We start from the raw sequence: 27,569 nt of genomic DNA, 5'->3' as shown, positions 1-27,569 counted from the left end.
TAATCTGCTTTACAGTAAAATTTTGTTTTAACTAATGTGAGATAAGGATACTACAAACTTGGTGTGATGGGAAATTTTTATATGAAATAAATTTCTTATTTTTTTGCTTTATAAATGTTATAGTTCATTGTCTTGAGAAATTCTTCAAATGAACAGTTAGGAAACAGGTAGAGAGTTATCAATACATAAACGTCATTAATATACAGTTAAAGTATATCAATGAGTGAGTAGGCAATTTTCCAGTTCTCTAAGAGCAAGTCTATTTCCTGAGGCACAGCAGAGGGAAATAGGCTTGCTCGAGAGGAAGCCGGGGTTTGCATAATCAGGGTATCTTGTGCCAGAGAAGGGAGGGGGCTCTTTAGAAAATATATTGAAAATTTCTTTTAAAATCTCTGATCCTTGGTATTTTTAGCTCACCTGAGCTAAAAGCCTCAGTTCATGGCCTCTGATTTAAAACATGGTTTTATTTTCCTGATTATCTCCCCTTGCTTAAGGGTCCAAACCGTAGTTTTAGTATAAATATAACCCTTGCGCCAAGGATGCCTTGTGACAATTTTGACAATGATTGGCCAAGGGGTTTTTGGGTTATGACCAATATTCTAAAAAGTTTACGCACACCGCACAAATGGCCATGCATTAGCTTTTTGTCAGAGCCTTTGACTCAGAAAAAAAGTATTTTTGATATTTTAATATTTACATTTCCAATGTCTTTGTCCGAGATAAAATTACCAAATGTAAATGTAATTGATTTCCTCATGAATGTTTTGGCGCGGTTCCAAAAAAACCACGTGCAAGGCGGGACAACACCTAGAGAGAAGCAGGCTTGGAGCCCGTGGATTGGCGGAATCAAAGCATGTAAATATAAGGAATAACTGTCAGATTTTTCGAATTCATGAAGATGATCAATGGATTGGCTTGTGTGATAATTTTATGCATAAACGCCGTCGGCGTTTATGCAAATTATGACACAAGCCAATCCATTGATCACTTCATGAATTCGAAAAATAAGACAGTTATTCCTTAAATATTTTAGCTCAATATTAAAATATCACAATTTTTTTTCCTCTTTTTTCAAATTGAAAAACAAATTTCACTTTCAAAAATAATTTATCTAACATGTGTTTAATATGACAATTTTTACAACACAGCTTCTGAAATGTACATTACAAAATTTGTTTATGTCGCTTGTATCCAAGCATAATGTGGAAAAAAAAAAAATGAAAAAAAGACCACTTTGATACATTGTGTTTCCTTGTCAGATCAATTGAATTCTGTTAAATTAAATACATGTACATGGATATATTTTTCTGTGGTTTGATTTGATTTCATTATCGAAAAGTTGCATTTGAAATTTTATATTTTAGTAGGACATGAATTTGCTGAGTCTTTTCATATGATAAAAACAATGAAAATTAACCACACAAATATTCATGATTGCAAAGAGTACAATCACCTGTAAAAATTCTTAGGCACAAATCACATGATGTCCCCAAAATTATTAAACACATGAATTGTTACTGAACAGTTGAAATAAGCATGACATTATCTTGAAGGTTAATCAACGAAAACAAGAAAACAAAAATACATCACAGAACTTGAGAAATAAGTATTACATAAAGCTTGATCAATGAAATACCACTATAATTATGATAAAAAGAGACAATGATGTACAGGAAAACGTGTACCAGTACTTATTAACTAACTGCATTATTAATCTCATCCTCAGAGATTCCTATAACATAAAAAACTTGAAGCAAGGTTAAAGATCTTTTCACAGATCAGAATTTGATCTTCAATCTCTACATTACACAGAATGTCCTTAATGTTGGGATTAGTTCAATGAAGCGTCTTTATGCTGAGTCTACGCATTGTTCTTTTGATATTTTTTCTCATTCATGTTTCATTTAGTTCTTTTCTGTCTAAGAATGAACAAAGTAAGTTTTGTAGTTCCAACTGATCATGTTGATAAAAACATTGATAGAATTCATACACTGAAAACTGAAGGGTGTCTCTTCCACAGAAACGGTACAATCCATCATGGAATCCCCACGTAGTGATGAATGAGAAGTTGATTAAATACTGGACTAAATATTACATGACCACTATTCTCCTTTATTCTCCTGAAACCTGTAAAGAACAAGAAAAAAAAATTATTTATTCAATCTTTTAATTCAGTTATAAATTTTTCTTTACTCTGAGGTTGGGGACAAAAAAAAGTCTAAATACAGTATTGTAATATTTTCAACATGTTCAAAGAGAAAGTAAATACTACAAAATTTTTTCATTAACAAACTACAAATGTAAATGCAGAACTTGTAACCAATTAGTCCAAAATATCTGATATTTTCTGGCCTTTTTTTTTTTTTTTTTTTTTTTTTTTTACGGTTTTGATATATTTTAGGTGCCTGGAAAGCAAAATATCAATATCGTAAAAAAGCCTGGAAAATGTCCGATATTTCGGACAATAAACAATAAAATTGTTTTGGTATATTCTTTGAACCATGTCATTTATTTTCATACTAGACTATGAAGAAGAAAGAGTTGTTTCTTGGTTATGTAAAGCAAATCCCAAGTACTACATGTGTAACTTCCAAATAGAAACTGCCAAAATAGAATTAATATATATAATAGTAATTTAAATAAAACCAATACACAGAAAACACCACTGCACTTTAAAAATATTAATATAAAAAATATGTTCAACTCAAAAACTGAAAGGTAGGTGTATAATGTTAATTTCTGTGCTATGCTGTGTACTGCTATATTAACCAGAGATGTTTGTAAAACACGTACCCCCCCCCCCCCTCCCCAAAGTAATTGGAATTTTTCTAAGTCCAAGGGGGATAACTCTGTCCAAAATGGCTTGATTGTACCCAAAACAATACTTGACTTAGATATTCTTATGATAAATCTGTATACCAAATTTCATTTCAATATAAGCAACCTCTGCAAAAAAAATAAACAGAAACGGAATGGTGGACCGACAGACAGACAGACCGACCAACCAACGTACAGACAGTAGCAAAGCAATATGCCCTCCATTCTTCCAAGTGGGGCATAATTTTATGAAGCTGATGTAAATAGAAAATAAAAGGTAAGAATATTCAAAGAACATTAATGCCCAAAAAAGATAAGACACAGATTAATAGCTTGCATCAAATGGTACATGTATCTGTGTATACCGGGGTACGTAGGAACTTTGAAGTAAATATACTGAAGAATAATTTCTTGGAATAAAAGTTAAAACTCAAAATAACTATGAGGAAGAATGATGAAGTCATAAAACCAAATATATATACAGTGGACCCTCATTTATCCGGACGCTTTGGTTCCCAGTCAATTTGTCCGGATATGTGAAGCATCCGGATATCTGAATCACCAGTTAAACAAGACAATATAACATTTAAAAATTTCGTTCCGATGAAAAATCGTCCGGATGCTGAAGCATCCGGATATCTGGCGTCCGGATATCTGAAGGTCCACTGTACTAGGATATGTAGGCAAGGTTTAAAACAAGTTCAATCATTCTTGCCATATTAATTTATAGATTAATAAAGAATGATAGAATGATAGTGTCTACATAGACAAAAGTGAATAATAGTATGTTCCGGGAGGAAAAAAAGCACCACTATATCTAACTGTATAATGTGCACATAACAGTCATTTACCAATTGGAAACTTACTAATTATCTTCTAAAGTAAATCATATAAAAACTTTGGAAAACTCTGGATGAACCATTAAACAATTAAAGCATATGTACTGGGTAAATGGTATACAATCTCTTCTCCCCCCCCCCCCCCCCCCCAATACCAACAAGCCAAAAATAGTGCAAATATTATCGTGTTTTATTATACCAAGACATATTGAAATAAATTGTGTGCTAAATTATTTTTATTTTACTGTAATTCATTCCTATTGAAATTATAAAGAGAAATGTGATGGAAAATTATGATTTTTCTGCCTGTGGAATCGTAAAAACCAAAGTGAATTTGTCATATTAATTGTTTGACTTGAATACATTGATAATATGTATATGTAATATTAGCAACTAGACACCACAGAAATGAAAATATGATGTGTAAAATACAATGTTATGAAGAACCACCCACTGTTCTATACCTTTCCAGGTGTTTTCCACTTTTATTTCTGAAGTACAAAGATTATTTATACTGTACTTTTTAAACATTAATGAAGGTTGTTTCCCTTTTTTTCTCAATGACTGACAAATGTTTAATTCACAATAAAGAAAAAAATTATTATGTTTAAAATACACCTGTATGTAAGATCATTAATTTTACAAAGTTAACTTTATATATTTGTCGATTCTCAACAATTGTTCTAAACTTACATCTTTTCCTCTTTTTAGTTTCACTTCAACTCTGAAAAAATAATACCAAAATATACATGTATAAAATAATATGAATGAAAATAACAACTAACACACACAATTACACTTTTACACAGTTTCAGTAACAAGAATCCTACCTGTGTTTTTTGCTTTTATTTTTCTTGTGTCGTATAACCCCGCCCCCTTTGTGTAGCTTCCCTGAGTGGTTGTGACTGGACTCGTTGCTGTCGGACTGTCCGTTTGTCTGTGGCGTGTTGGCACTGTTCTGGTTGTTCTGGGAGTCTGGACTAGACGGACAGTCTCGGTCACCTGTCACAAAAATTCACAATCTAATTTACGATTTGGTTATCCTGTGATGTTTTTTCTTTGTAATACACCAAGAGTTTGAGTTTTTTTAAAACAGTCAGTTTCCAATCTTTGACAAACCAGAAGTCTCTGTCGAGACTGAAGCTCTACTGGTTTGAACTTATAGCAAAGGAAGAGTAAAGTACTTAAGCAGCTGGGATTTGAAACTTAACAACAGCAAAAAGTAGAATAATGATCATTGACAAAGTCTCTTTATGTTCTTAGTGTAGTCTACTTGTGTGCCAAGTTATATTGAAATCAGACCAAAACTGTAGAAGGAGTAGCATTTTGAAACAATTTTACAGAAATTTCTATTTTTAATAACCACGGCAACACCGTTCATCAAAATTAAAATTCGATATAAAGAATTATGTATCTTAGTGTAGTCTACTTGTGTGCCAAGTTATATTGAAATCAGACCAAAACTGTAGGAGGAGTAGCATTTTAAAAGAATTTAACAGAAATTTCTATTTTTAGTAACCACGGCAACACCGTTCATCGAAATCAAAAACCGATACACAGAATTATGTATCTTAGTGTATTCTACTTGTGTACCAAGTTATATTGAAATCAGACCAAAACTATAGGAGGAGTAGCATTTTAAAAGAATTTCACAGAAATTTCTATTTTTAGTAACCACAGCAACACCGTTCATCGAAATCAAAAACCGATACACAGAATTATGTATCTTAGTGTAGTCTACTTGTGTGCCAAGTTATATTGAAATCAGACCAAAACTGTAGGAGGAGTAGCATTTTAAAAGAATTTAACAGAAATTTCTATTTTTAGTAACCACGGCAACACCGTTCATCGAAATCAAAAACCGATACACAGAATTATGTATCTGAGTGTATTCTACTTGTGTGCCAAGTTATATTGAAATCAGACCAAAACTGTAGGAGGAGTAGCATTTTAAAAGAATTTAACAGAAATTTCTATTTTTAGTAACCACGGCAACACCGTTCATCGAAATCAAAAACCGATACACAGAATTATGTATCTTAGTGTATTCTACTTGTGTGTCAAGTTATATTGAAATCAGACCAAAACTGTGGGAGGAGTAGCATTTTAAAAGAATTTCACAGAAATTTCTATTTTTAGTAACCACGGCAACACTGTTCATCGAAATCAAAAACCGATACACAGAATTATGTATCTTAGTGTAGTCTACTTGTGTGCCAAGTTATATTGAAATCAGACCAAAACTGTAGGAGGAGTAGCATTTTGAAAAATTGTTTACAGACAGACGGACAGACAGACAGACAGACAGACGGACGGACGCCGGACGCATTACTATCGCATAAGCTCTTCTGGTCTCTGACCAGTAGAGCTAAAAACACAATATTTTTTTGTTGATACAAGTTCTTTGAAGAAACTTAACAAAATCCTCTACTACCTTTTAAGTAAATTACACAATGTGTGTACACAGTTACTTCCCATAACATTTTGGTTCTCTACACTTTCTAAAATTATTTCTGTACTTCAGTTGTTCCTATATTCCAGTTCCTTCATTTCTTTTTCATATTTAGTTTTAATTCAACTAGTTAAAGTTTAAGAAAGCAATGATTCTAAAAGTATAGTTTATGAACCAAATACTTACGGTTTTTGTCAAATGAATCTACTATACCACTGACAGCCTAAAAAATAAAATAATTTTCATTTTAATTTAAACAGTATCTTATTCACTGATGTTAATATGAATAGGATTGGGCAGCAGGCTCAGCCTATTTTAGCCCTCTCCCTAAAATAATTTTGCTTAGAGACATCTATTCTATATGGCTTAGTTATCTGCATTCTATGGTATAACAATGCCTGATTAGTGTTTTCAAAATGATCAAACTGTCAATGCATTTATCATGGTACATAATTTAAATATAAAGAATGATAAAATGTATTGTGAAAACAATTCAAAATTGTACGTCTGGCAACATTTCAATCCAATCAAAAAATCATGCTTAGCATACGAAGAAGAACCATTTCAGATTTTTAGCTAAATACAAATTTCACTCACAGCAGCAGATGTGACAGAAGATTTGGAGAAGAGACGATCGGCCTCCTTGAATTTTCTGTTCCGTTTGTCTGCCTTACTGTTTGTGTTTCTAGAAAAGAGGCTAAGGATTGGATGGGGATTAATAAGGGGATGAAATGAACATGAAATGACAAAACGCATGAATATATTTAAAAGCACGAAATCTAAGACTCACATGAAAAGATAAGATTTAAGTAAAAAGAAAGTTTTGACGTTAGGCGCAATTCACGATGATGAAAATTATGGTGATAATGGTTGATACTTCATTGACATTTAAAATGAATTACACTCAAAAGACTAAAATGTACCAGGATCAATACAAGACGGGTAAATGATTAATGTAAACATGAGGGGATGAACATGATTTCTACTACCCCTGACTATCATTACATAAATACTGCACAGTGGAGATAACTCTGAATTCTCAATAGACTTGTATTCTTGCTATGTTGCGCTTTACACAAACATTAACACAATAATTTATGTGTTAGAAGTTCACTGTTAGGAAATTTAAAGCATTTTTATTTGTGCATGAATTCAGATTCCTGCAACAAATTGTCAGAGAAAAAAAAATTGAAATTAAACACCTACAAATTTAAACTCCTATACAGTATGTTTTCAGCTCAAGAACCGAAACTGGCGAAAGACGACTTTAAATGAATGTAATTACATTCAATGTTTACATAACACCCCTTCATAAGAAAGCCTTGTATTAATTTGTTCATACTTTGTATTTGCTAAATATCTATCCCATCCTCTGATAATATTTCCATAGAGCTGGGTATCTTCTAAATAGCTCCCTTCAAAAGCATAAATCTGTCTTTCGAGATTGGCAAGGGTATCCTGAAAAAAATTAAAATACATTTATTGATTTAAATCTTTAGTATAGAGTATAAAGTGTTTGATATTTTGACTGCAAATCAAAAAAAATCAAAACACAGTCATATTTATTTGGAGGTCCAACTAATGCATTTTCCTCTTTGAACAGCCAATTTTAAACTAGTATAGCAGAAATATAAGAGCAAATATCTTTTAAATACTGAAATTACCAATCAAAGGAAGCTTGGGGTTGAAATATAAATTCGTAAGAAAAATTGTGTTTTCATAGCACAATTACCAAGCATGACAAGTTCAAACTGGTTGAATAATGAAAAAATTTGGGCCTGTTGGCTTGTATACCTCCAATATGGCCACCAAGAGGAAATAACTCTTTCTAAATTCAGGCCAGTTGAAAAACTATCTATTATGTTGTGACCCCACAGTCCAGAATTTCAAAATGTGTCAAGTGGCTGGAAAGGCAGATCTAAGTTATATAAGTGTGTAATGGGGATTGGGTGTGTCGGCCCGGTAGCTCAGTCAGTGGTTAGAGCACCCGCACCATTAGCGGAGGTTCTGGGTTCATGTCCCAGTCTGGCCTTCATTATTCCCCACCTGTTACATTTGGCGCCAAACAATAAAAACCTTGCGTGTTTTAGAAGAGTACTGGCGAGGTTTTCAGGATAGAAAATCTCAAAAAAAGACAGGGGAGGAGTGTAACATGGGATTGGGTATGTTGGCCCATTAGCTCAGTGGTAAGAGCACTCGCACGGTCAATGGCAGGTCTCAAGTTCGAGTCCCACTCTGGCTGACACTTTTCCCCCTGTTACAAGTTAATAGGTCTCCAGTAATACAAAAATGCACCGGTCTGACCTCAGTGAGATTTGTAGAAACTTTTGTAGTGATGTTTCATGAATCTCAGACCAATGCCACACAAAGTGATTAGAGATATCTCTCCAGAACTTGGATCATTTGATAGTGTGGTTTACTCGCCGATTGCCGGATAGCTCAGTTGATAGAGCACCTGACTGGAGACTCCAGGGGCTCGAGTTCAAATCCTTATCTGGTCCGCTGCATTTTACTCCTCTACCATTACATTTGGTGCCATGCCCTGGAATTGACAGGTGAGAAGCCTTCCAGGGATGAGCCTGGGTTTTGGTCTTTGAGGGACCAAAGACTTTTGAGGTCGAGAGAGGAATAGTTTGATCAGTGTAGTGTGGTTTCGCGCCGATTACGTGTTCGCGCCGAGTGGTATCACGCCGAGTGGTTTCGCGGTGTGTTCCCCGAACGTCTAAAACCTATATAAACAGTATAATTATCACACTCAATTAAGAGGCCCTCTGAGGGGCGAGGGTAGCGTTATCTGTGTTACCTGTGTCTTAAACTGTATGAATAAACTACCTGCCTTTATGAAACTGTGTCAAAGACTTATAAGTTATATAGGAAAAATCTTAGCGATAAGTCCTATAAAATGAATTAAATGTTTTTCAAATTTTTTAATATTTTTTACTCAAATGTTCAAAGTATTTACTAGGTATTTTAGTCAATCTATATTAATCAATGTTTCAAAATCTTACCAATAATTCCTATAAATTGAATTAAATGTTTTTCAAATGTTAAAAATATTTTTCTACGTAAACTTTTAAAGAATTTATTTTAATTTTGTAGTATAAAACTACCTTCATTTAAATTAGAAAAAAAGTTTATTTTATTGTGTTGATCTTGACATTGTAGATATATTCTATTTAATTTTTTTCAAAACAACCGTTGAATTCTTTTATTTTTTTATGGTACTTAATAATTTTTAATGTCCGTTTTTAGCTGAAGTTTTAAACATTTACTCTGAATACATTTAATGTAATAACAATTTATCATTTTCAAAATCGTTTTAAGTCTCCATAATAAAACTTAAATCTTAAGATTATTAATTTTATTTTATGTATTATGTATATAATTTCAACTAACAACATAAATTATGAATAATTGGTAACGAGGCTGGTTAGATCAGCTATTTTACTTTGAAAGTTAGATAAGACTTTTTCTGTGATGGCTCATTTTACACCTGTCCCAGCCTCAAAATCTGAGCTTATGAGATGAGAGATTAAACCCAATAAATGTGAAAAAAGTGCTAAAAAATGTATAGAACTGAAGTGATATAAACTCTGCTTCCCATATTAATATAAGGTATGAAAAGCATATTAAATAGTACTTAAAATGTGATTTTAATGAAGAGTGCTCAAAGTGTTTACATACATTGTGTCATAGTGCTTGTAATGAAATGTACTGAAATAAAAATAAAAATATTCATATGAAAAAACACTTGTTTGGTGTCTTGAAATATAGTTATTTAATAAAATAAATTATGGTTTGGTATATATTTTATACTTCATATTTTATCTGAAAATTAAATATATTTGATTTAGAATATTAAATCAAGACAACACAGGCAACACAGGTAAACGCTACCCTTGCCCCTTAGAGGGCCTCTTAATTGAGTGTGATAATTATACTGTTTATATAGGTTTTAGACGTTCGGGGAATAAACCGGTTTCGCCCCCTTTATCTACAGGTAAGATATGGGTAGTATACAGAATGGCTTCCCCCGATTACCTCTAATTATAACTTAGTAGCTTGTAATTAATTAACCCCAAGCGTTAATGTCGTGTTATGTCGGATAATTATCCCATTTTGTATTAATACTTATAGTGAGGTCATTTATAGCCAAATTAAGACTATTTGAACAAATTTGATGGTCTAATTTGGAATGATTTAGGACTGGTTGTTAAAATAAATATATCTATTTCACAAATCTCGTTGACTTTTCAATGAAGGTTGTCATTGTTTTTCATTAGATTTACAATATTAAATTATGTAGAACAAGGATTCTTCTGCATGAAGACGATTATTCTTATAGACTTCCCATTTCATCGCAATCACCCTTTCTTTATATCTTACATGTATTATATATATGCAGGGAGTGTTATTGTGTATATGCCATATTTACTATCAGCCCTTTAAAACGTTGCTTAAATTATTGGTCGTTCATGGTATATATTTCTCTCATTGTTATTTTAATTTAATATGCTCATCATCATGATCATTAGTGATCAAACGATAATCACACGACTATCCGATAAGCGGTATCTTCAGTAATACAGTGGCGCGAACCCACGCGGAGCGAATCCACTCGGCGCGAACAAGTGATAGGAGCGAAACCACTCGGCGCGAACACGTAATCGGAGTGAAACCACCCGCATTCGTTTGATCTGTAGCCTATCGATGCATTTTTCTCCTCTCACCTTACAGCAGAATTTAGGTGGGTTGAATTGAATCTTCCGATCATTTGAGCCGTTCCAAGCAAAAACCCCCCTTATGTCAAAAATTTTCGAAAATGACTTTTTTCTTGAAAAATGATGTAGAACCTTAGGTAAATATAACCTGTAAATATTACGTGTGTATCTTGCTCCGTTACGGATTTACAGGTATTCAAAGTATGCATCATTTATACGGCCGACGTCATATTTTATTTTTCTATTGTAGCGACGTCGACGTTATAGCGACGTAATAAAAACACGCATTACTTATACGCATTAACTTGGTATTGTATTGCCGTTCTGCTTAATATATATATAAGCTTAATTTGTTGTAAACATTTTTTTTTCTTTTTTATGAAATAGTTCAGTTCATTCTTTTCTGATATTAATTAAAATATGCCAATGGAGTTCAAATATCCTATGATTCCCTGACTTAGAGAAAACTCATAAATAATTGATAGGTGTTTTATTAAGTAAAATTCACTTTCAATTTTACCGCTTAAGTTCAGTCCAAATCTTTCAAACCAGCAACAACAAAAATATTTTAGTTCCCATCAATTTATTTTGGATAATTGATTTTACTTGTCCAACCTTTGCCTTCAAAACACTGACCAAGAGACAGCATAAAGGGGCAGGGGCTTGCGCTCTTATCAATGAACACGACATATGGATTTTGTAAAGTATGGTATATCAATGTAAATGATGAGTACCAATTTATCCTTTTTTTTCTAAATGCTCAACTACATATGCATTTTCTTTGCTTAATTATGTCCTCATTTGTTAAAAAATATTAAAAGGAAAGGGGGAGGGCTGCAATGAAAGAATAAATATATAAGTACTAGTATAAAGGCAATTTAGACTAGATATATACATGTTAAATCTGTAATTTATGAATAGTTAAAGTGTACTTTTCAGATTTCAAATGGTGAATTAACTAATAAAAACATGACCTAAAAAACTGAGAAAATGAGCAAGGCATTTGATTAAGCTTTTTAAAAATTTTTTTTTATATTTTCTACTGTACAATCACGTACATGTAATTAATATATAGAAGACTGCCAAACATACAGTCCCATCTATATCTAACAACAAAATTATGATCCTCGTGTGAAAGTTAGACAAACTTTTCAATATTTAAGTCAGTTATACGATCCGTATAAAGTTTTTGAAAAACACACATGTCTCAGTTTTCTGTTTGTTTGTTTGTTGTTTTTTTTTTTAAACAACAAGTTGTTATGAGGCAAGTTTCACAGGTCAACACTTATAATATATTATGAAGGTCCTCTGAAAATTCACCACTTAGTCAAAAGTTAAAAAATATATTTTAGAGACTAAGAAAAACGTGTAAGTCAGGGGTCTATTCAGAGCAGCTTTTAAAGTCCTCGACACAAAATGTACAATATTTGATTACCGTCTACATAGAAAAAAAAAACAAATAAAGAAATTTTATGGAAAAGAGAACATGTTTTACCTGCAAAATCTTCATATTGGATTGTCTTTCGAATAAAATGCTTCTCACATATTAGTAAAATATATTCTATCCCAGTCTACCCAACATTTTACACACACACAAAGAAGTTCCATTGTGTGCAGAAGAGGGAGGAATGCTGGCCATTCTCTGTCACTTCATTAACATCAAATGTTCGAACAACTGACCATCCTAGGAGTCCACGTGTTCTGAAAGTGTGTGTGTAGGGGGGGGGGGGGGGTTGAGTAGGTTACTTTTGGAGACCGGTCCTTCGGATGAGTCTGTGTAAACCACGGTCCCCTGTCGCAGTTAGAGCTGGCACGAAAAAAGATCCCTCACTGCCCAAAGGCCCTGAGTGCCGGTTATAGGACAATATTTACAGCTCTCCACCGGCAAGTGGTGGCGTCTCCATATGAGTTAAAAATTCTCGAGATGGATGTATAACAACATACAATCAATCAATCTATTTAACTTTAAACATTGAAGTTTCACAAGTTATCAAGAACCTTTGTTTATACCAGATCTTTCCGAAGTTATCTAGAAACCTTTTTCATACAAGATATATCCGACTTTTGTGTTTGACATCTGTAGCGGACAGTATATAGGGAACTTATACTGCCTCGCTATTGAGCTAGCTTTTCTAGTGATGCGCTAGAGTCTCTCTCTATTTCAGGCAAGTTAAGCAACGGCAAGCCTGCATGTTTAACCATTGGATGGGTGACCGATCAAAAATATGGAAAGTAATGAGATATAGGCCTATCTAAACGACATGCAAAAATTTAGGAGCTTTTCAGACAAACATAATTATGTATACTTTGTGTTGTCAACATCATTCATTTAATGATTTGTTTGTATCTTTCATTAAAGCACTTTAAACTGAAATTCTGTATCGTTGCAAACGTTGTTTAAGGATAATTGTTTGAACAGCAAATCGAAAATCCCATGTTTATACAACGATTTCCATCATTTTATTGTCTCCTGATGGAATCTCAATATATTGATAAAATAAACTTCACTATTATTTCTCATTTTATTTTTTCCACATTTGCATCTACAATGTCAAAGAGTTGTCTTGGTACAGGAAACAAAAACGATAACGCTTAAATATTTTCCCATGAACATGCGTTTAATTAAAAAACATGTCAGATCTTTTTCAAATCATTCGACAAAAGTGTTTATAATATGAGAAATACTCCTAGCTCTCCAATTTTCCAAGATCTAGCATTGTGGAAAAAAAATCAGGTTATGTTCACCTGCATGTGATCTTCCTGGTGAAAATTACGAACATTTACTTCTTGCTACGTTAGACGAAAAGTAGATCAGGAAAATCCAAAATGATTAAAATATTTACACTCAGGTGAACAAATATTGTGCCTACAATCATGTACATAAAAAACAAATCTGGGGGGTGCATGGGGGCCCCTCTCCGCATTTTATTCTGAATGTAAATTTTCACTGTTAACATCAGCATGCAATGATGCTGGGGGGGGGGGGGGGTAGAATAACTTGACAAGCAATTATCAATAATGTAGGTGTGCATATCAAATACGGTACTGTTCAGAACTTCCAAAAATTTGTAAAATGATACATGTATGTATTTATTTCTTAATATGCTTTATTAAATATATTCTAATTTTTTTGGGGGTGGTGGTGGGAGGGGGGTCGGTGGGTGGGTGTTACAACATTATTAACAAGTTATCGATCTTTTCAACACAAAACAAAGAAGAAGAATGTCGGATATACGTCTTTTCAATTAATGTAGCTTTGTTAGCTGAACTAATTGTCACTTTTTTCCCAAGAGGTTCTGGGTCTACAATAAATGAAAAAAATACCGCGAATTTCAATCTGACATTGGTGCCGTTTAACAATTCTGTCATTCAGTTTTGATTGGTGTTAATTCCCGTGCAGTTGTCTTGACAAGTGATTAAGTCCAATCAATTTTCGCCAAGACTTCGGATTAATAATACACATTTCAAACTACTCATCCCTCCTTTTTAAAAATATTTTTACACTCAATATGATCATTGCATGTAATTATTTTTTTGTTGTTACTGATTATGAAAGAGTCGTAAATCTGAATTTTAAACAACAGTTAAATGTTTTATTTAGTTTAACTGAAAACTTATATTGTACATGGAACAGATAAATTGTATTGACAAATTTTATGTATTTAATCAGAACACTCTTAGCTTGTTTTATTAATGTCTAGTGCTGTAATGCACATGTAGTTTGACAAAAGTCATGAAAGAAAATATGCAGAAAGCACAACGGAGAAAATTCTGTGACGTAAAACAAAGCATATAGTTGGAACGCAGTCAGTGCGCGATATATTTTGATCGCAGTTTTTGTTGCAAAACAATGACGTCGCTTTTTCTATTGTGACGTAAAATTTTGTCAGATTACATAAGGGGGGTTTTTGCTTGGAATGGCTCATTTAAAGCGAGCGCAGCGAGGCGGCGCGAAGCGCCGCTCGCGTAGCGAGCTCAATAGACTAACGTGTACAAACGGAGGAAATTGGGGTTGAAATCTGCACATTGTTTCAAGAAATTTTTATTTCACCGCATGAAAAAATTCCAAACTCCCAATAATCCTTTGCGGTGCATAGCAACATGGTGGCTAAAACATAGCAACAACTTACTTGAAAAAAATTACAAACAACGATTTAAAGCAATCTCTGTGCCACAAAACAATCGTTTGCGTTCTAAGTCAACAGGACTTTCTATTTGACGTCATACTTTCGTCACTGAAATGGCTCGGGTATTTCCGATTTTGTCGGAAACTTCCGAAAAGTTCGGAATCTCGATCCCGACGACTGAGAAGTGATTTCTTTTTATTCTTTTCTTTTTTTTAATAAACTGAGGATAGGCAGTGCAAGTAATAACTGTGCAAAAGGTTTTTGATAGTAAATAACTGCGCTCGCCCCAACGGTCGCACTGTAGAACATATTATATTTTGCTTAAAAATCTTTTTAACTCCCCATCTTTATTGACTGAAGGCAAAGGGGTATCGATAAAAGTCAACCGTTTTAGTCTCGAGATCCCTGATAATATCAGATTGTCAGTGACATTACTTTCGAAAATTCGAGTTTTTTAAACAATTGATTTTAAACATGTCGTCATATTATAGCAGCAATCAACAATAATTCAAGCTCGTGATATTTTTCTGCTTGCAGCCTATTTGCTTGCACAAAAATTGATTTACCCGCCATTTATACTCGTCATAACAGCGTCATAATCACAATATTTTCGTTAACAGTTCACACAGATTATGTTTAAACCCAAGTGGATGGTTAGTAAATGATAGAATGACTTGTATGAATAACAAATACCGCTATTTCGGTCCTCCTTCGTACTAATTCATTCAGTTCTTCTCTTGTATTTATCATTGACGACTTCTGGGTACTCATTTTCACCAGAAAATGTGAACTGTTCTTTCATTGGTTGACGCAATTTTAAGTTTTTTTGTAATATTGAACCCGATCTTTATGAACATTCTCGTTTGGATGAAAGTACTGAAAGTACCAGCATACCTAGTGATGTACACTGATCCACTTAGGAATGATTACTCTGAAAGTTATTAATTAACTAAAAAAGTCTCAAAATAAAGCGACACGTCGATTTACTCAAATGGAAACAAATGAACCCAAATGGAATTATTACAAATAGAAAAAAAATCATATTTTTACAATATAATTTAAGAAAGAAAGAGTGCACTTTAGTACGTTATTTGGAACCATTTCGGCAATCAGTTTTAATCTTTATATTACAATGAATCGCTAGATTTATCTATGATTATTGTGCAAGCATATGCTTTTGATATTTATGCCTTGAACTTTTTGTCATACAAATTTCTATAATTACAGACAATGTCATTGACAAGAACATGTATAAGCCTTAAATTCCGGAAATTTGAACGGGATCACTATCGAGTTTAAGGTACCCACATATATGCGGAGACATTTAAATCGCATGGATGTGGAATGTAAACAATATAGCACATATGATTTTTTTCGCAATAGTTTCATCGATGATGCACAAATAATAAATGATTCTAGTGTTTAGAGATGGGGTAGATGTATCTCCCTGTAGACCATAATACAGAGGCGATATGGGCCTATATTTACTAATCTCACTACCAGTACAAGGCCGTAACTAGGCTCACATTTTTAGTGAGCCAAGGGTTCTGGGCATTACTAGTCCCAGATGGGGCAAGGGTAGTACGTGATGTCCAGTGATGGGGGGTTCCGGGAGAGGGGGGTCCTGAGACCTGGATATTAGAAAATAAAAGATTTAATCTTAGAAAGTTTTTACGTTTTGTTAGAGGGTATGCTCTAGAGTCGAAAACTAAGGAGTTGATCCTAACATTGCGGGTTCGAATCCCACTGCGGGATGTTGAGACCAGTTCTTCAGTCGAGACCGTAAAAAGCTAGGTCCTATGTCACAGTATGATGGCACAAAAACATCTCTCACTGTTCAATCATCTTCAGTGACCCCGAAAGCCCAGTACAGTGGAACCTCATTTATCCGGACGCTTTGATTCCTAGTCAATTTGTCCGGATATGTGAAGCGTCCGGATACCAGAATTACCAGTTAATTAGAACAAAACAACGTTAAAAAATTACGTTCCGATAAAAAATCGTCTGGATACTGAAGCATCGGGATATATGAGGGTCCACTGTACATGTATAAATTCAAAACTTGCAGCCCTCCACCGGAAAGTACTGGTGTCTCAATATTAATGAAAAAGTCTTAGCAGGGACAGAGATATATTTTTTATGTCTCTGGAAGGGATGTTAAACAATCAAACAATTTACAGAACAAACATTTTGAATTATATTTTACATGCGTTCCAAATGAAAGTGAGGCACCTGATGAGATATGAACGATTTACAGAAATTGAAACAAAAGTTGAAAATATTAATTTAACATGAAGACACACATACTAGTAATCCATAAGTTTCAATGTAATACTTTTTCACATTTAAGAAAACTCTAAAAATTTAGTGAGGCATTTGCCTCACTTGCCTCAATGGTAGTTACGGCCTTGCAGTACCAGAATTCTTTCAAAACACTCCTAACGAAAAATACACAGTAAAATAAGTTATCTTCGAACCTTATTAAAATTTGCACAAAAATCTTCCATAGTTTGAAGTTGAAAGTACGAAAGATACTCTCCCAACAGAAACCTCAAATGAGAAACACAATGAAATGTTCAATGAAAGCGTTGGCGTATCGAACCGTGGAATGTCACGTGAGTAAAGTGATTATAATATCAATCGTTGACACTCGGGGACCTGTTAATTTAGTGGCTAACTTGACGGTAGTTTGGAGACTTTTTCAAAAAATAGATATGAGCCGCAACTTGGCCAATATCGTCCTTTGGATATGTATAAGTTTAAATTAAAATACACATTCTGTGCAAATGAGACGAATGGCCAAGTTGCGGCTCGATGTAAACAATGTCGTTAAAAACTGGCATGCATATGAATAATTAACAATAGAAATGTGACAAAACTGTTAGACCCCGTCTCAAAAACTAGTGTCGCTCGGCATTATTTAGTACTTTCATGTAATATAATAGACCAAAACCTGCTCTTAAGACATGTTTAATACCTATAAAACATAATTTTAATGAAATTCGGGATTTATTTTGCGCAAAACACCGGGACCCAACTCTCATAGCTTAAGTGCACTCATCCTTAATACATTAAAAAAAAAATCAATATTCCTTTTTATTTTTTAAAAATATTTTATATAAGTTAAAACTTGAGAATACGATAATAAATAAATTTAAAATTACATTTTGGTCCATTTATATCCATTTGGGTGAAATTAGGTCAAATTGTCAAGAATGTCTGTTATGTCTGTTTTGCCGTTTGTATGTATGTTGTCAACTTTAACCTTCGCCATAACTTTTATTGAAAAGCTGATTTTCGGAACTTGAGTATTGGTCTATACCTTAACACCTTGTTCATTGGAACTTATATGTAGTTACATGTATGTACGTTACGCAATCTTTTCATCAATGTTTCTAGTTGGAGGTCGAGGAACTAGCTCCCCAGTATTGTTTTCAATATCATTATATATAATAGTATACTATGTAGAAAACATATCACTAATTAGATATTTGATTCTTGTGACTTCTCGTAATTTGTAATAACGTTTGATGCCTTTTTGGAGTCTGTGAGGAATCTTTGCTCCGTAGAACCCGGCCTTGCTCTAATGTAAATGTAAATATGCCCCCCCCCTCCACGCCTTAAAATTGAAAATGCTTCTTTGAATCTGTCTTTACCCAAATCTGCATATTTAATTTATTGAATTTCAAGTTCTTTGATCTGGAATGTTGACACATAATTGGACATTGAATAAACACTTATGAATTAAAGAACTGTATACAAAAAGCTTGATTGTGCAAGGAGACCCTACAAAATACACGTTCCATGTGAATTCAGTATTCCACGCGAAAGTCTCTCATATTATAAATACAATAAATTAAATTAATTTGCAAAATTTATTGAATATAAGAAATATTGTGTACACAGAACATTGTTCATCTGAAATTCACATAAACTGATGAAACAAACAATGCATATACAAGTATGCAACTAAATTAATCAAATATTATACAGAGGTAATACATTATGTTTTGAGTGTTTGTTCTTATGTCTATTCGCTATTGTTTAATCGGCCAAATCATTCACCATTATCAAAGAGATCTTGGATCAAATCGTAATTTCCTTCGTTTCCCGACTCCGACTCAGAATGGTAACTCCCTCCCTCTTCTTCCTCGTTATCTGATTGGCTCTTGTTCGTCAATGGGTTGCGACCACGTGATCGAGAAATATTAGTGAATTTTGATCGCACTTTCTTGCGACCCCTCCGAGCCTAGATATAAAAATTTTAAACATTTGAATTATTTGAATTATTTCTCAATAAAAAATTAAGCAATCTGATTCTAGAAATAAATATCTAAAAAATAACCAATTATGCCAAATAGGAAAAGTTTATATTTTATCATGCATGTAATTTCAAATCAAAATTGTGTTAATAACTTTACCGTGACAACTTCAAACATCCGCATCTTTTCCATATAGTACTCATTTCCAAGCAAATCTGTTGGTCGTACTTCTGCAGTTGCGGGCAGATTTACCAGATAAATGATGTGAACATTTTGAGGACCAATGACATTAAGCCATGGCGGTCCTCGGTCCAAATCACCATGATCCGTGGATACTTCATTTGGGTCTTGCAGTGGAGTTGCTGAGGGCCTTGAAAAAGAATAAAAAGATGTAGAACCTAATGAAATCAAATAGAAAATTTTAGGAAAAGAGACTAAAATATTTTAATTAAGGTTCATATCTTCGATGCAATCATTTTTTTTAATTTTGCAGCAATCACCAGTTACAATTTTTCAAAAGCAATCATAAAGCACAATATCCACAACATGTTGGCACATATTTACTACATAGGCCTGCGGAAAAGAATTAAATTGATTGATTTTCATTGATCGAGACATTCTAGTAATTTATTTTCAATTTATCCTAGTGCATGAGAATTAACTACCTTACAATAGGGTCAATGAACCTTAAGGAAAGTTTGATCAAAGCTAACCTGGATTTAGTAAGGTTTGTTCTGCGCCTCTGCATTGTACTAAGAGAAATGAGAGCTGGAAGTATGGGATCAACACAGTTTAGCCAAAGCGAGACTGGCAGCTCGTCAATTATTGGTTCATTGGCATCCATTTCTAGAGCAACTTTGCGGACGCCGGGGGTGGCAAAAACGTCATCCCATCTCGATTTTCCGTACGACCTGTATCTCAGCCTCCTATCATGTTGTAGTTCATCATCTTGAATCCCTACACAAATATTGAGGGCCGGGTGGTCTTTTGACCCTGGAACTAGCAAGCCCTCTTCTTTGAGTGCGTCTACAAAATGTTTTGAAATTGGGAATGTTGGGAGTGTTTGATTAGATCCGCCAGAGGACCGAAAACGTTTAAGAAACTTGAATCGAAATCGGCGCGCCTGATCATTCTGTCTGCTTTGGTTGCTTTGGCTACTTTGGCGTCTGGATCCAAACCAGTGACCAAAACTGAGCGCACCATTTCCAAATATCCCCATTCTATGGCTCTTTCATGTTAAGAATCTATAAAAATGAAAAGAATTTTTACATAAATTTTTAGAAACATAAAACTAATCAATGCAAGCTTCGATGTATTTGGATGGTGATATGTACATAAAATCTTAAGTTATTCTCAAATATAATAAAATTATACATATACTTTGTTACGTTGAACATACACCTAAATGTGTATTTTACATCTAAAAAATATGAGTGTTTTTAATTTGAGCAAGACCTTTTCCAAAACATATATGGTAGCTTCAAATCATATTCAAGATAATGAGGCGCAATAATGTAAGTCTCACATAAAATAACAAAACATTCATCGTATTAGTACACTTGGCTAGACCATTTAACTTATCGAGACAAATGTGCAATTAATTCACTTTTTTTTTTTACATGATAAACATTTTAAACGTCTATCACATATATCCATATCCTTAAAATATTTTGATAAAATTCCTACCGTGTTGACCGTGTTACTTACCCAAGGAAATAAGCCAATTATTTATGACGTCATAATCGCATAACGTAAACCATTCATTGTGACGTAAATTGCTTATGACGTAATACTATCGGTACACAAGCAAGATGAACATCTTTTTTCTGTATGACACTTGGATTATGTATGCACATGTATGTGTGCAAAGTGTCATTTCCCTGACAACAATCTTATCACCTCCAACTCCCCGGTTGCAGGAGACTACATGAGAGTTCACAAACAAACAATTACATCGGGATCGACATATGCAATTTTAATTATCAAAAGCAATATGGCTGCGCCCATGTGAGAAGACGTGAAGTCAGTGAACACACTGATATCAAACGTGTTTATCAAATATTCAGTATTTATTTTAAATTATTTAACAATTTTGTTAATTAGAATGAGTAATAGGAAGCGAACAGCATTCACTCTAAAGTGTAAAGCCAAAGAAGCCCCCGCATTAAAGAAATATCGAGGTGATGTGCTGAGTTTCGCGAAGGCTGTCGATGATATGGATAAACACCGATCTTTGATAAAAACAGACATATTGTACTCAAGAAAACAAAGGAGGAAAGACGAAAGAAAACTTAAAAAAGCTCGAAAACATGCATATCGATGTGGGAGAGAGGTAAAGTTGTTTGAAACTTACATACAGAGATATTTCTATAGTTTTCATGTTTATTTCAAATGTGAGTTGAATATTACTCATAAGAAAAGTCTTTAATTTATATGTACTATCTTCTCTAGATGTTGGTATTAACCCTGTCCCCAGTGTTTTTAAATGTTTTCTCATTAAAGTTAATTGGTGCAAGATTCTTTTCAATGACATTGCAGAAAAGTCTAGCCACTTCTAGTTCTACATAGCAAACATTGTACTATACTCACGTATATACATAACTCCCCAAATATCTAATAAAACAAGTAGCTCTATTGCTGTACACAGAATCAGAGTAGGGTTTAGGATACCTTAGTTCTTATTTTAAAAAGCATGTATGAAATACTGTAAATGTATTATATTTAGCATATACGATATTTGGCGAAATTGACTTTTGAATAAGTTAGCGTAGATTTGATTTAGCGCATTTGGTCATTTTCCTATCTATGTGTATATGTGCAAAACATTTAGCGTTGTACTTGATTTAGTGGTTGCTGCATTCCGCCAAAGCCGCTAAAAAGAATACACAGCCAAATGTTATATGTTTACAGTAAATCTTCCAGAAATTGTCCCCTATCATATATTATAAAAGATTAAACAAATATTCCATATCTTGTATTCTTTTGGGCATTTATAATTTGTAAAAAAAAAATGTACTCCTTGATTTTTTCTGATTTTATTCTTTCTTTTATGAATATACATTGAATTATCACATAATTCTGTTGTTCAGCTTCCAAATATGCAGACATGGACTAAATCTAAGGAAGATGCTATTAAAACAGACACAAAGAAGAAATCACTTCAAAAACTCAAAGAAAAGAAAAAGAAACAGAAAGCTAGAATGAAAGAAATGAAGAAGATGAAAGAAAAAGAGGCAAGTTTTCTTTAGTTGAATATTAAATAGGATCCTTTGTTTAATTGATTATCCTTTAATAGGTTACTAATTTTCGTGGAGGTTTAATTTTTGTTGTTTTCAAGGTATGATGAGACCCATAAATTTATGTCCACCACGAAATGTAAAATTTCTTATTAATTAATCTATGTAATTTACAGGAAATAGACAACAGAAAGCAGCAGCTGATGGAAGACAATAAGAAGGAGGACAGAATGTTAAAACAGCTGGAGAAGAACCTTCATCTCAACAAAAGGAAGAGCAAAAATCTGCCTCAGGCCTTTGTCAACGATGGACTAGATTGTATCCTTATGTACACAATTTCTAATGGTGGTGTATGTTAATTTGGTTTTAATTTTCCCATGGAAGTATTTTCAAGAGAATATACATTTTGGTGCAAAGTGCTTGTCAAGATATTCTATGAAATATACATCATGTTATGTTATTTAAAGTAGATTTGGCAAATAAGAAAATTTTTATAATTTTTTCTTGTTTTATGCTATGAAAGAGATTGCTTTGGTTGCAGTGCCATGTGAAATGTAGGTTTCTTAAACACATACAATGTACATGTATGTACATTTATGTACATTTTATTGTTAGTGAATGCATATATGTGTAATGCTATTAGACACTGAAACCTTAACACAGTACAGTTTTACTGGATGCCCTGGACAAATCTCCTGAAGATATGGAGGAGGACGACGATTATTCAGATGAAGAAGAACATGGAAAAAGAAAAGGTATTTTAAACCTAAGAAATGAAAGTCTGTCAAACAAAATGTTCACACTTACTAATATACATGTATTCTTATTATTATTTAATGATGATTTTTAAAAATCTCCACAAAACGAGTACAGAAACTTTTGTGTCATTGCATTTATTTTCAAAACTAGCAATATATGATTCATAGACTATGAAAAGCTTATTAGAAGATGTAGCTTTGATGGTGAATATTTAAAGACATAAATTAAGATTTTTGCTTCTTTCATATGCTCAGTAGTCAATGATGAAGAAGATTCAGAGCAGGAAATGGATGATGATTTGGAGGAAGAGGGAGAAGAATATGAAGGTGAGAGTGATGAAGATGATGAAGAAGAAGATTTTGACTTCAGTGATGAAGATGAGGAATCAGATTCTGATGATCATCATCCAGCAGTTGATATTATATCAGAAAAAGCAGCCAATGTCAAATCTATTCTTAAATCTACCAGTGATGATAGGCAGCAGAAACAGGTGAAATTCAAAACAGTGACAGAAGAAAATACAGTTAGAAAAGACAAAAAGAATAAGGAATCAAATAAAGCAAAGAAAAAAGATGTGACATTTGATGATGATGTTGATAGCAATGATGAAGAAATGGAGGAAAAGGATGAAATTGAAGAAGAAGGAGAAAAATCTGATGAAAGTAGTGATGAAAGTATTGAGGACACTGAAATTACTGAAGACATCTATGGGAGGTTAAGAGACAAAGAGGGAAACATTGTTAAGAGCTCTGACCAGACAGGGAAGTATGTTCCCCCAGGGAAGAGGATACAGATCAGTGATGAGAAGAAGAAATTCCAGCTGGAGAGATTACAGAAGCAGCTCAAGGGACTTGTTAATAGGTACAAGATAATTATGTCAAGAGCTGAGAAACGTATTTTTCTTTAGTCATGTTTTATTATTTTAACATGTTTAATGTACTCAAAGATCTTTAGGCTGTTTTTGAATTTTTTTTAATACCCCGGTAGTCATAGAAATTTACTTAGCTTAAAATTTTATCAGTAAATGTTAATTGACAAATCCCGAATGTACAGCATGTGATATAAATTTGTACAGATTTACAGGTATAAGTATTGAAGCCATGGAATTCTTACCGCAAAAACAAACATTTAAACCATTTGATATTCTTTATAGGGCCAGTGAAGCAAACATGTCACAGATCTGTTCTCAGATAGAGGCTGTTTACCGTAGCAACAGTAGGGCAGAGGTCACCGAGGCTCTGTCTGCCATTGTGATTGGTGCTTGTGTTTCTGTTACCATGACACCAGAAAGACTTGCCATGGAAATGATGTTGCTCATCACAATTCTCCATGGCAACATTGGGACAGAAGTGGGTAAGTTGATTTTACTGGAAGATATTCAGAGGTGCTATTAAATCTTTCATTATTTTTTTTTTATGCTGTGGATAGAGTAGTTGAGTAGCTACATGTATTTTGTTTTTATTTTAAAGATAGGATTTTGAGAATATGATGATATCAAGATTGCTGCATACATACAATCATTTTATTCTCAAAAAATAACAGTTGAATTGTAACTAAAGGAGTATATATGATAAGAGCCAATTTTGGCCCCCTAAAAATCAACATTTTAGAAAGACATTCATATATGTTTAATTGATATTTATTTTGAAGAAAAGATTATATTAGAAATATTTCTAATATATTTTTCACATTTATATGCACTCTCCCTAGCTGTAAATGACATGAGAAACCATGCTATTTTTACTATCTAACAAAAAAAACAAAAATATGCCTTTTTCTTGATGTTTGTTTCTTATTGGAAACATAGAGCGCAGTGTAAAACATACATAATTTTTCTGTCACTAATCAGTATTGGATAGATACATCTTTGGTAAAAATATAAAGCTTGTACTAGGCTGTGCTCTATATTTTCTGGAAGAAAAACTGTTTGAAAATAAGCAGTTTTATACAAAATATGCTAAAATGGCGGGAAAACGTGATTTTTATGATGTCATATTTCTAAAATAACGGCATTTTGGATCAAAATGAAAATGACCAATAAAGGTCGCATATATAGCTGAACACCGTGAAAGTTGCCTTCATCAGCGAATTAAGAAACAGATTTCAGATCTTACAAGATGCATATGATGAAGATGAGGAGGCCAATGTGGACAACACCTGAAAGCAAGTGACCCAACTATACACTGAAAGCAGCAAAAAGAAACTAGGCTTTCGAAAAAGAAACACCAACAAAACCTGCATCCAGCAGGAGACTCTAATTGCTACAGAGGAGAGAAAGGAAGTAAAGAAAAAGATGCTGCAGACCAAGTCCCCACGACTGCGTGAGAGGCAAGAGGAGCTGTATGGTGAGGTCAACAAGAGAGTTAAGAAGCTTGCACGACGTGACAAGAGAGAAGCCATGGACCAACTTGCAGCTGAGGCAGAGAAAGCAGCATTACGGGGAGAGCAAGGGAGAGTATATAATATCACGAAACGAGTGTGTGGCAAATTTATAGGAAACACAGGAGGACCTATCAAAGACAAACATGGAACACTGCTGACATCAGAAAAAGATCAAAAAGAGAGATGGGTTGAACACTTCCGCGAAGTTCTTAATCGACCATCACCTGATGAAGCTGTTGTCGTACCAGAAGCCACAGAGGATCTGGACATCGACACTGACCCACCAACTAAGGAGGAGATAATGAATGCAGTCAAGACTCTTAAGAACGGGAAGTTACCAGGACGTGACAATCTTGATGCAGAGCTATTTAAAGCAGATCCTGGAATAGCAGCCACCATCCTCCAACCACTGTTCACAGCTGTGTGGGATGGAGAGAAAGTACCTGATGATTGGTGTAAAGGGGTGATTGTCAAGATCCCAAAGAAAGGAGCCCTGAGTGATTGTAACAACTGGAGGGGAATCACTCTATTGTCTGTGCCAAGTAAGATCCTGGCCAAAATAATCATCAAAAGAATGTCAGATGCCGTTGATGCTGTATTGAGGAAAGAGCAAGCAGGATTTAGGAAACATAGAGGATGTACTGATCAGATCTTCACACTCCGCAACATCATAGAGCAGTGAACAGAGTGGCAGAGACAATTGTATGTAAACTTCGTGGACTTTGAGAAGGCATTTGACAGCATACATCGAGATAGCCTTTGGAGCATCCTACGCCATTATGGTATTCCATCTAAAATGGTCCACCTGATAAAGAGCTTTTAAGACAACTTTAAATGCTCAGTAGGATACAATGACACCTTCTTCGATGTTAAAACTGGAGTCAGACAAGGATGCGTAATGTCTGCAGTGTTGTTCAACCTGGTCATCGATTGGGTCATGCGGAAGACAACAGAAGACTCTCCAAGGGGGATCCGCTGGGGCCTGTTTTCAACACTGGAGGATTTGGACTTTGCAGATGACCTTGCTCTAATGTCTCATACACACCAGCATATCCAAGAGAAGACCAACCGGTTGCAAACCTATGGACAGCAAGTGGGACTACGCATCAGTACAAAGAAGACGGAGACAATGACACTTAATGTGGAATTGCCTGACCCTGTTAAGATCAATGGGAAGGAACTACGCCAGACAGATAACTTTATTTACCTGGGTAGTATCATTACACCAGAGGGCGGCACAAAGGAGGACATACACAGCAGACTGGGCAAGGCCAGGAGAGTATTTAGGGAAATGAATAACATCTGGAGGTCTGCACAGTACAGCACCAGCACCAAGCTGAAGCTTTACCAGAGCTGTGTTGTGTCAACTCTCCTTTATGGATCGGAGTGCTGGAGAATAACGGAGACAGATCTTGGCAAACTGCGATCCTTCTATACCACCTGCCTCCGCCGAATACTCAGAATTTTCTGGCCCGATAAGGTAACAAATGAAGACCTGCTGAGCAGATGCAAACAAGAGGACATGGGTGACATCATAACCAAGCGCCGATGGAGGTGGATTGGACATGTTCTCAGAAAAGACCCCCAGTCAACAACTAGAACAGCACTGCATTGGACACCAGAGGGCAAAAGAAAGAGGGGGAGGCCTAGCACATCATGGCGAAGGACAGTAGAAGGCGAGATGAAGGCAATGCACCAGACCTGGGGATCATTGACAAGGCTAGCCCAGGACAGGCAAGGGTGGAGGAATTTTGTTGCTGCCCTACACACCACAGGGTGTAAAGGAAGATGATGATGATATAGCTGTACATATTAAAGCTATATATAAAGTAAAATTAAAATATTCATTTTAAGGGGCCAATTGAGACACTTGCCATATATCGCTCTTTATTCAAATACTATGTTTGCCTTTAGGGCTCATGCAACAAACAAAGAACAAAAGTACATGTACATGGTATACAAAGTACTACATGT

The 27,569-nt window shown here is 34.3% G+C and overlaps 3 protein-coding genes across 6 annotated transcripts; 1 reads left to right on the top strand and 2 right to left on the bottom strand.

Moving 5' to 3' along the window:
• Positions 1 to 1,088: 1,088 nt before the first annotated feature.
• Positions 1,089 to 15,733, bottom strand: LOC134237290 (chromatin modification-related protein MEAF6-like). Of its 3 annotated transcripts, XM_062719384.1 has the most exons (8): positions 15,650 to 15,733; positions 7,451 to 7,566; positions 6,706 to 6,805; positions 6,295 to 6,331; positions 4,487 to 4,658; positions 4,350 to 4,380; positions 4,121 to 4,147; positions 1,089 to 2,127 (listed from the first exon to the last, which is right to left on the bottom strand). In XM_062719384.1, exons 1-7 carry the CDS (start codon positions 15,725 to 15,727, stop codon positions 4,142 to 4,144), a joined length of 540 nt encoding a protein of 179 aa, XP_062575368.1. In that variant the 5' UTR covers positions 15,728 to 15,733; the 3' UTR covers positions 1,089 to 2,127; positions 4,121 to 4,141. The 3 variants fall into 3 exon arrangements, with proteins under 3 accessions (XP_062575368.1, XP_062575367.1, XP_062575369.1); XM_062719383.1 differs by lacking the exon at positions 4,121 to 4,147; XM_062719385.1 differs by lacking the exon at positions 4,121 to 4,147 and having other exon boundaries at positions 6,706 to 6,793.
• Positions 15,734 to 18,875: 3,142 nt separating this feature from the next.
• LOC134237291 (uncharacterized) lies at positions 18,876 to 20,995 on the bottom strand. 2 transcript variants are annotated; one of them, XM_062719386.1, is made up of 4 exons: positions 20,926 to 20,995; positions 19,932 to 20,462; positions 19,378 to 19,588; positions 18,876 to 19,205 (listed from the first exon to the last, which is right to left on the bottom strand). In XM_062719386.1, exons 2-4 carry the CDS (start codon positions 20,435 to 20,437, stop codon positions 19,014 to 19,016), a joined length of 909 nt encoding a protein of 302 aa, XP_062575370.1. In that variant the 5' UTR covers positions 20,438 to 20,462; positions 20,926 to 20,995; the 3' UTR covers positions 18,876 to 19,013. The 2 variants fall into 2 exon arrangements, with proteins under 2 accessions (XP_062575370.1, XP_062575371.1); XM_062719387.1 differs by lacking the exon at positions 20,926 to 20,995 and adding an exon at positions 20,905 to 20,922.
• A 213-nt stretch (positions 20,996 to 21,208) lies between these two features.
• Positions 21,209 to 26,277, top strand: LOC134237289 (DNA ligase 1-like). Its single transcript, XM_062719381.1, has 7 exons — positions 21,209 to 21,550; positions 22,308 to 22,451; positions 22,631 to 22,772; positions 23,123 to 23,209; positions 23,468 to 24,074; positions 24,367 to 24,566; positions 25,481 to 26,277. Exons 1-7 carry the CDS (start codon positions 21,323 to 21,325, stop codon positions 26,275 to 26,277), a joined length of 2,205 nt encoding a protein of 734 aa, XP_062575365.1. The 5' UTR covers positions 21,209 to 21,322.
• The last annotated feature ends 1,292 nt before the right edge of the window (positions 26,278 to 27,569 follow it).

Source organism: Saccostrea cucullata, unplaced genomic scaffold (genome assembly GCF_032062105.1).
Source record: "Saccostrea cucullata isolate Sc308-1 unplaced genomic scaffold, CSIRO_AGI_Scuc_v1 ctg4359, whole genome shotgun sequence".
NCBI lineage: Eukaryota > Metazoa > Mollusca > Bivalvia > Ostreida > Ostreidae > Saccostrea > Saccostrea cuccullata.
The sequence above is the reverse complement of the archived record's forward strand: the minus strand, read 5'-3'. Positions and strand labels throughout refer to the sequence as shown.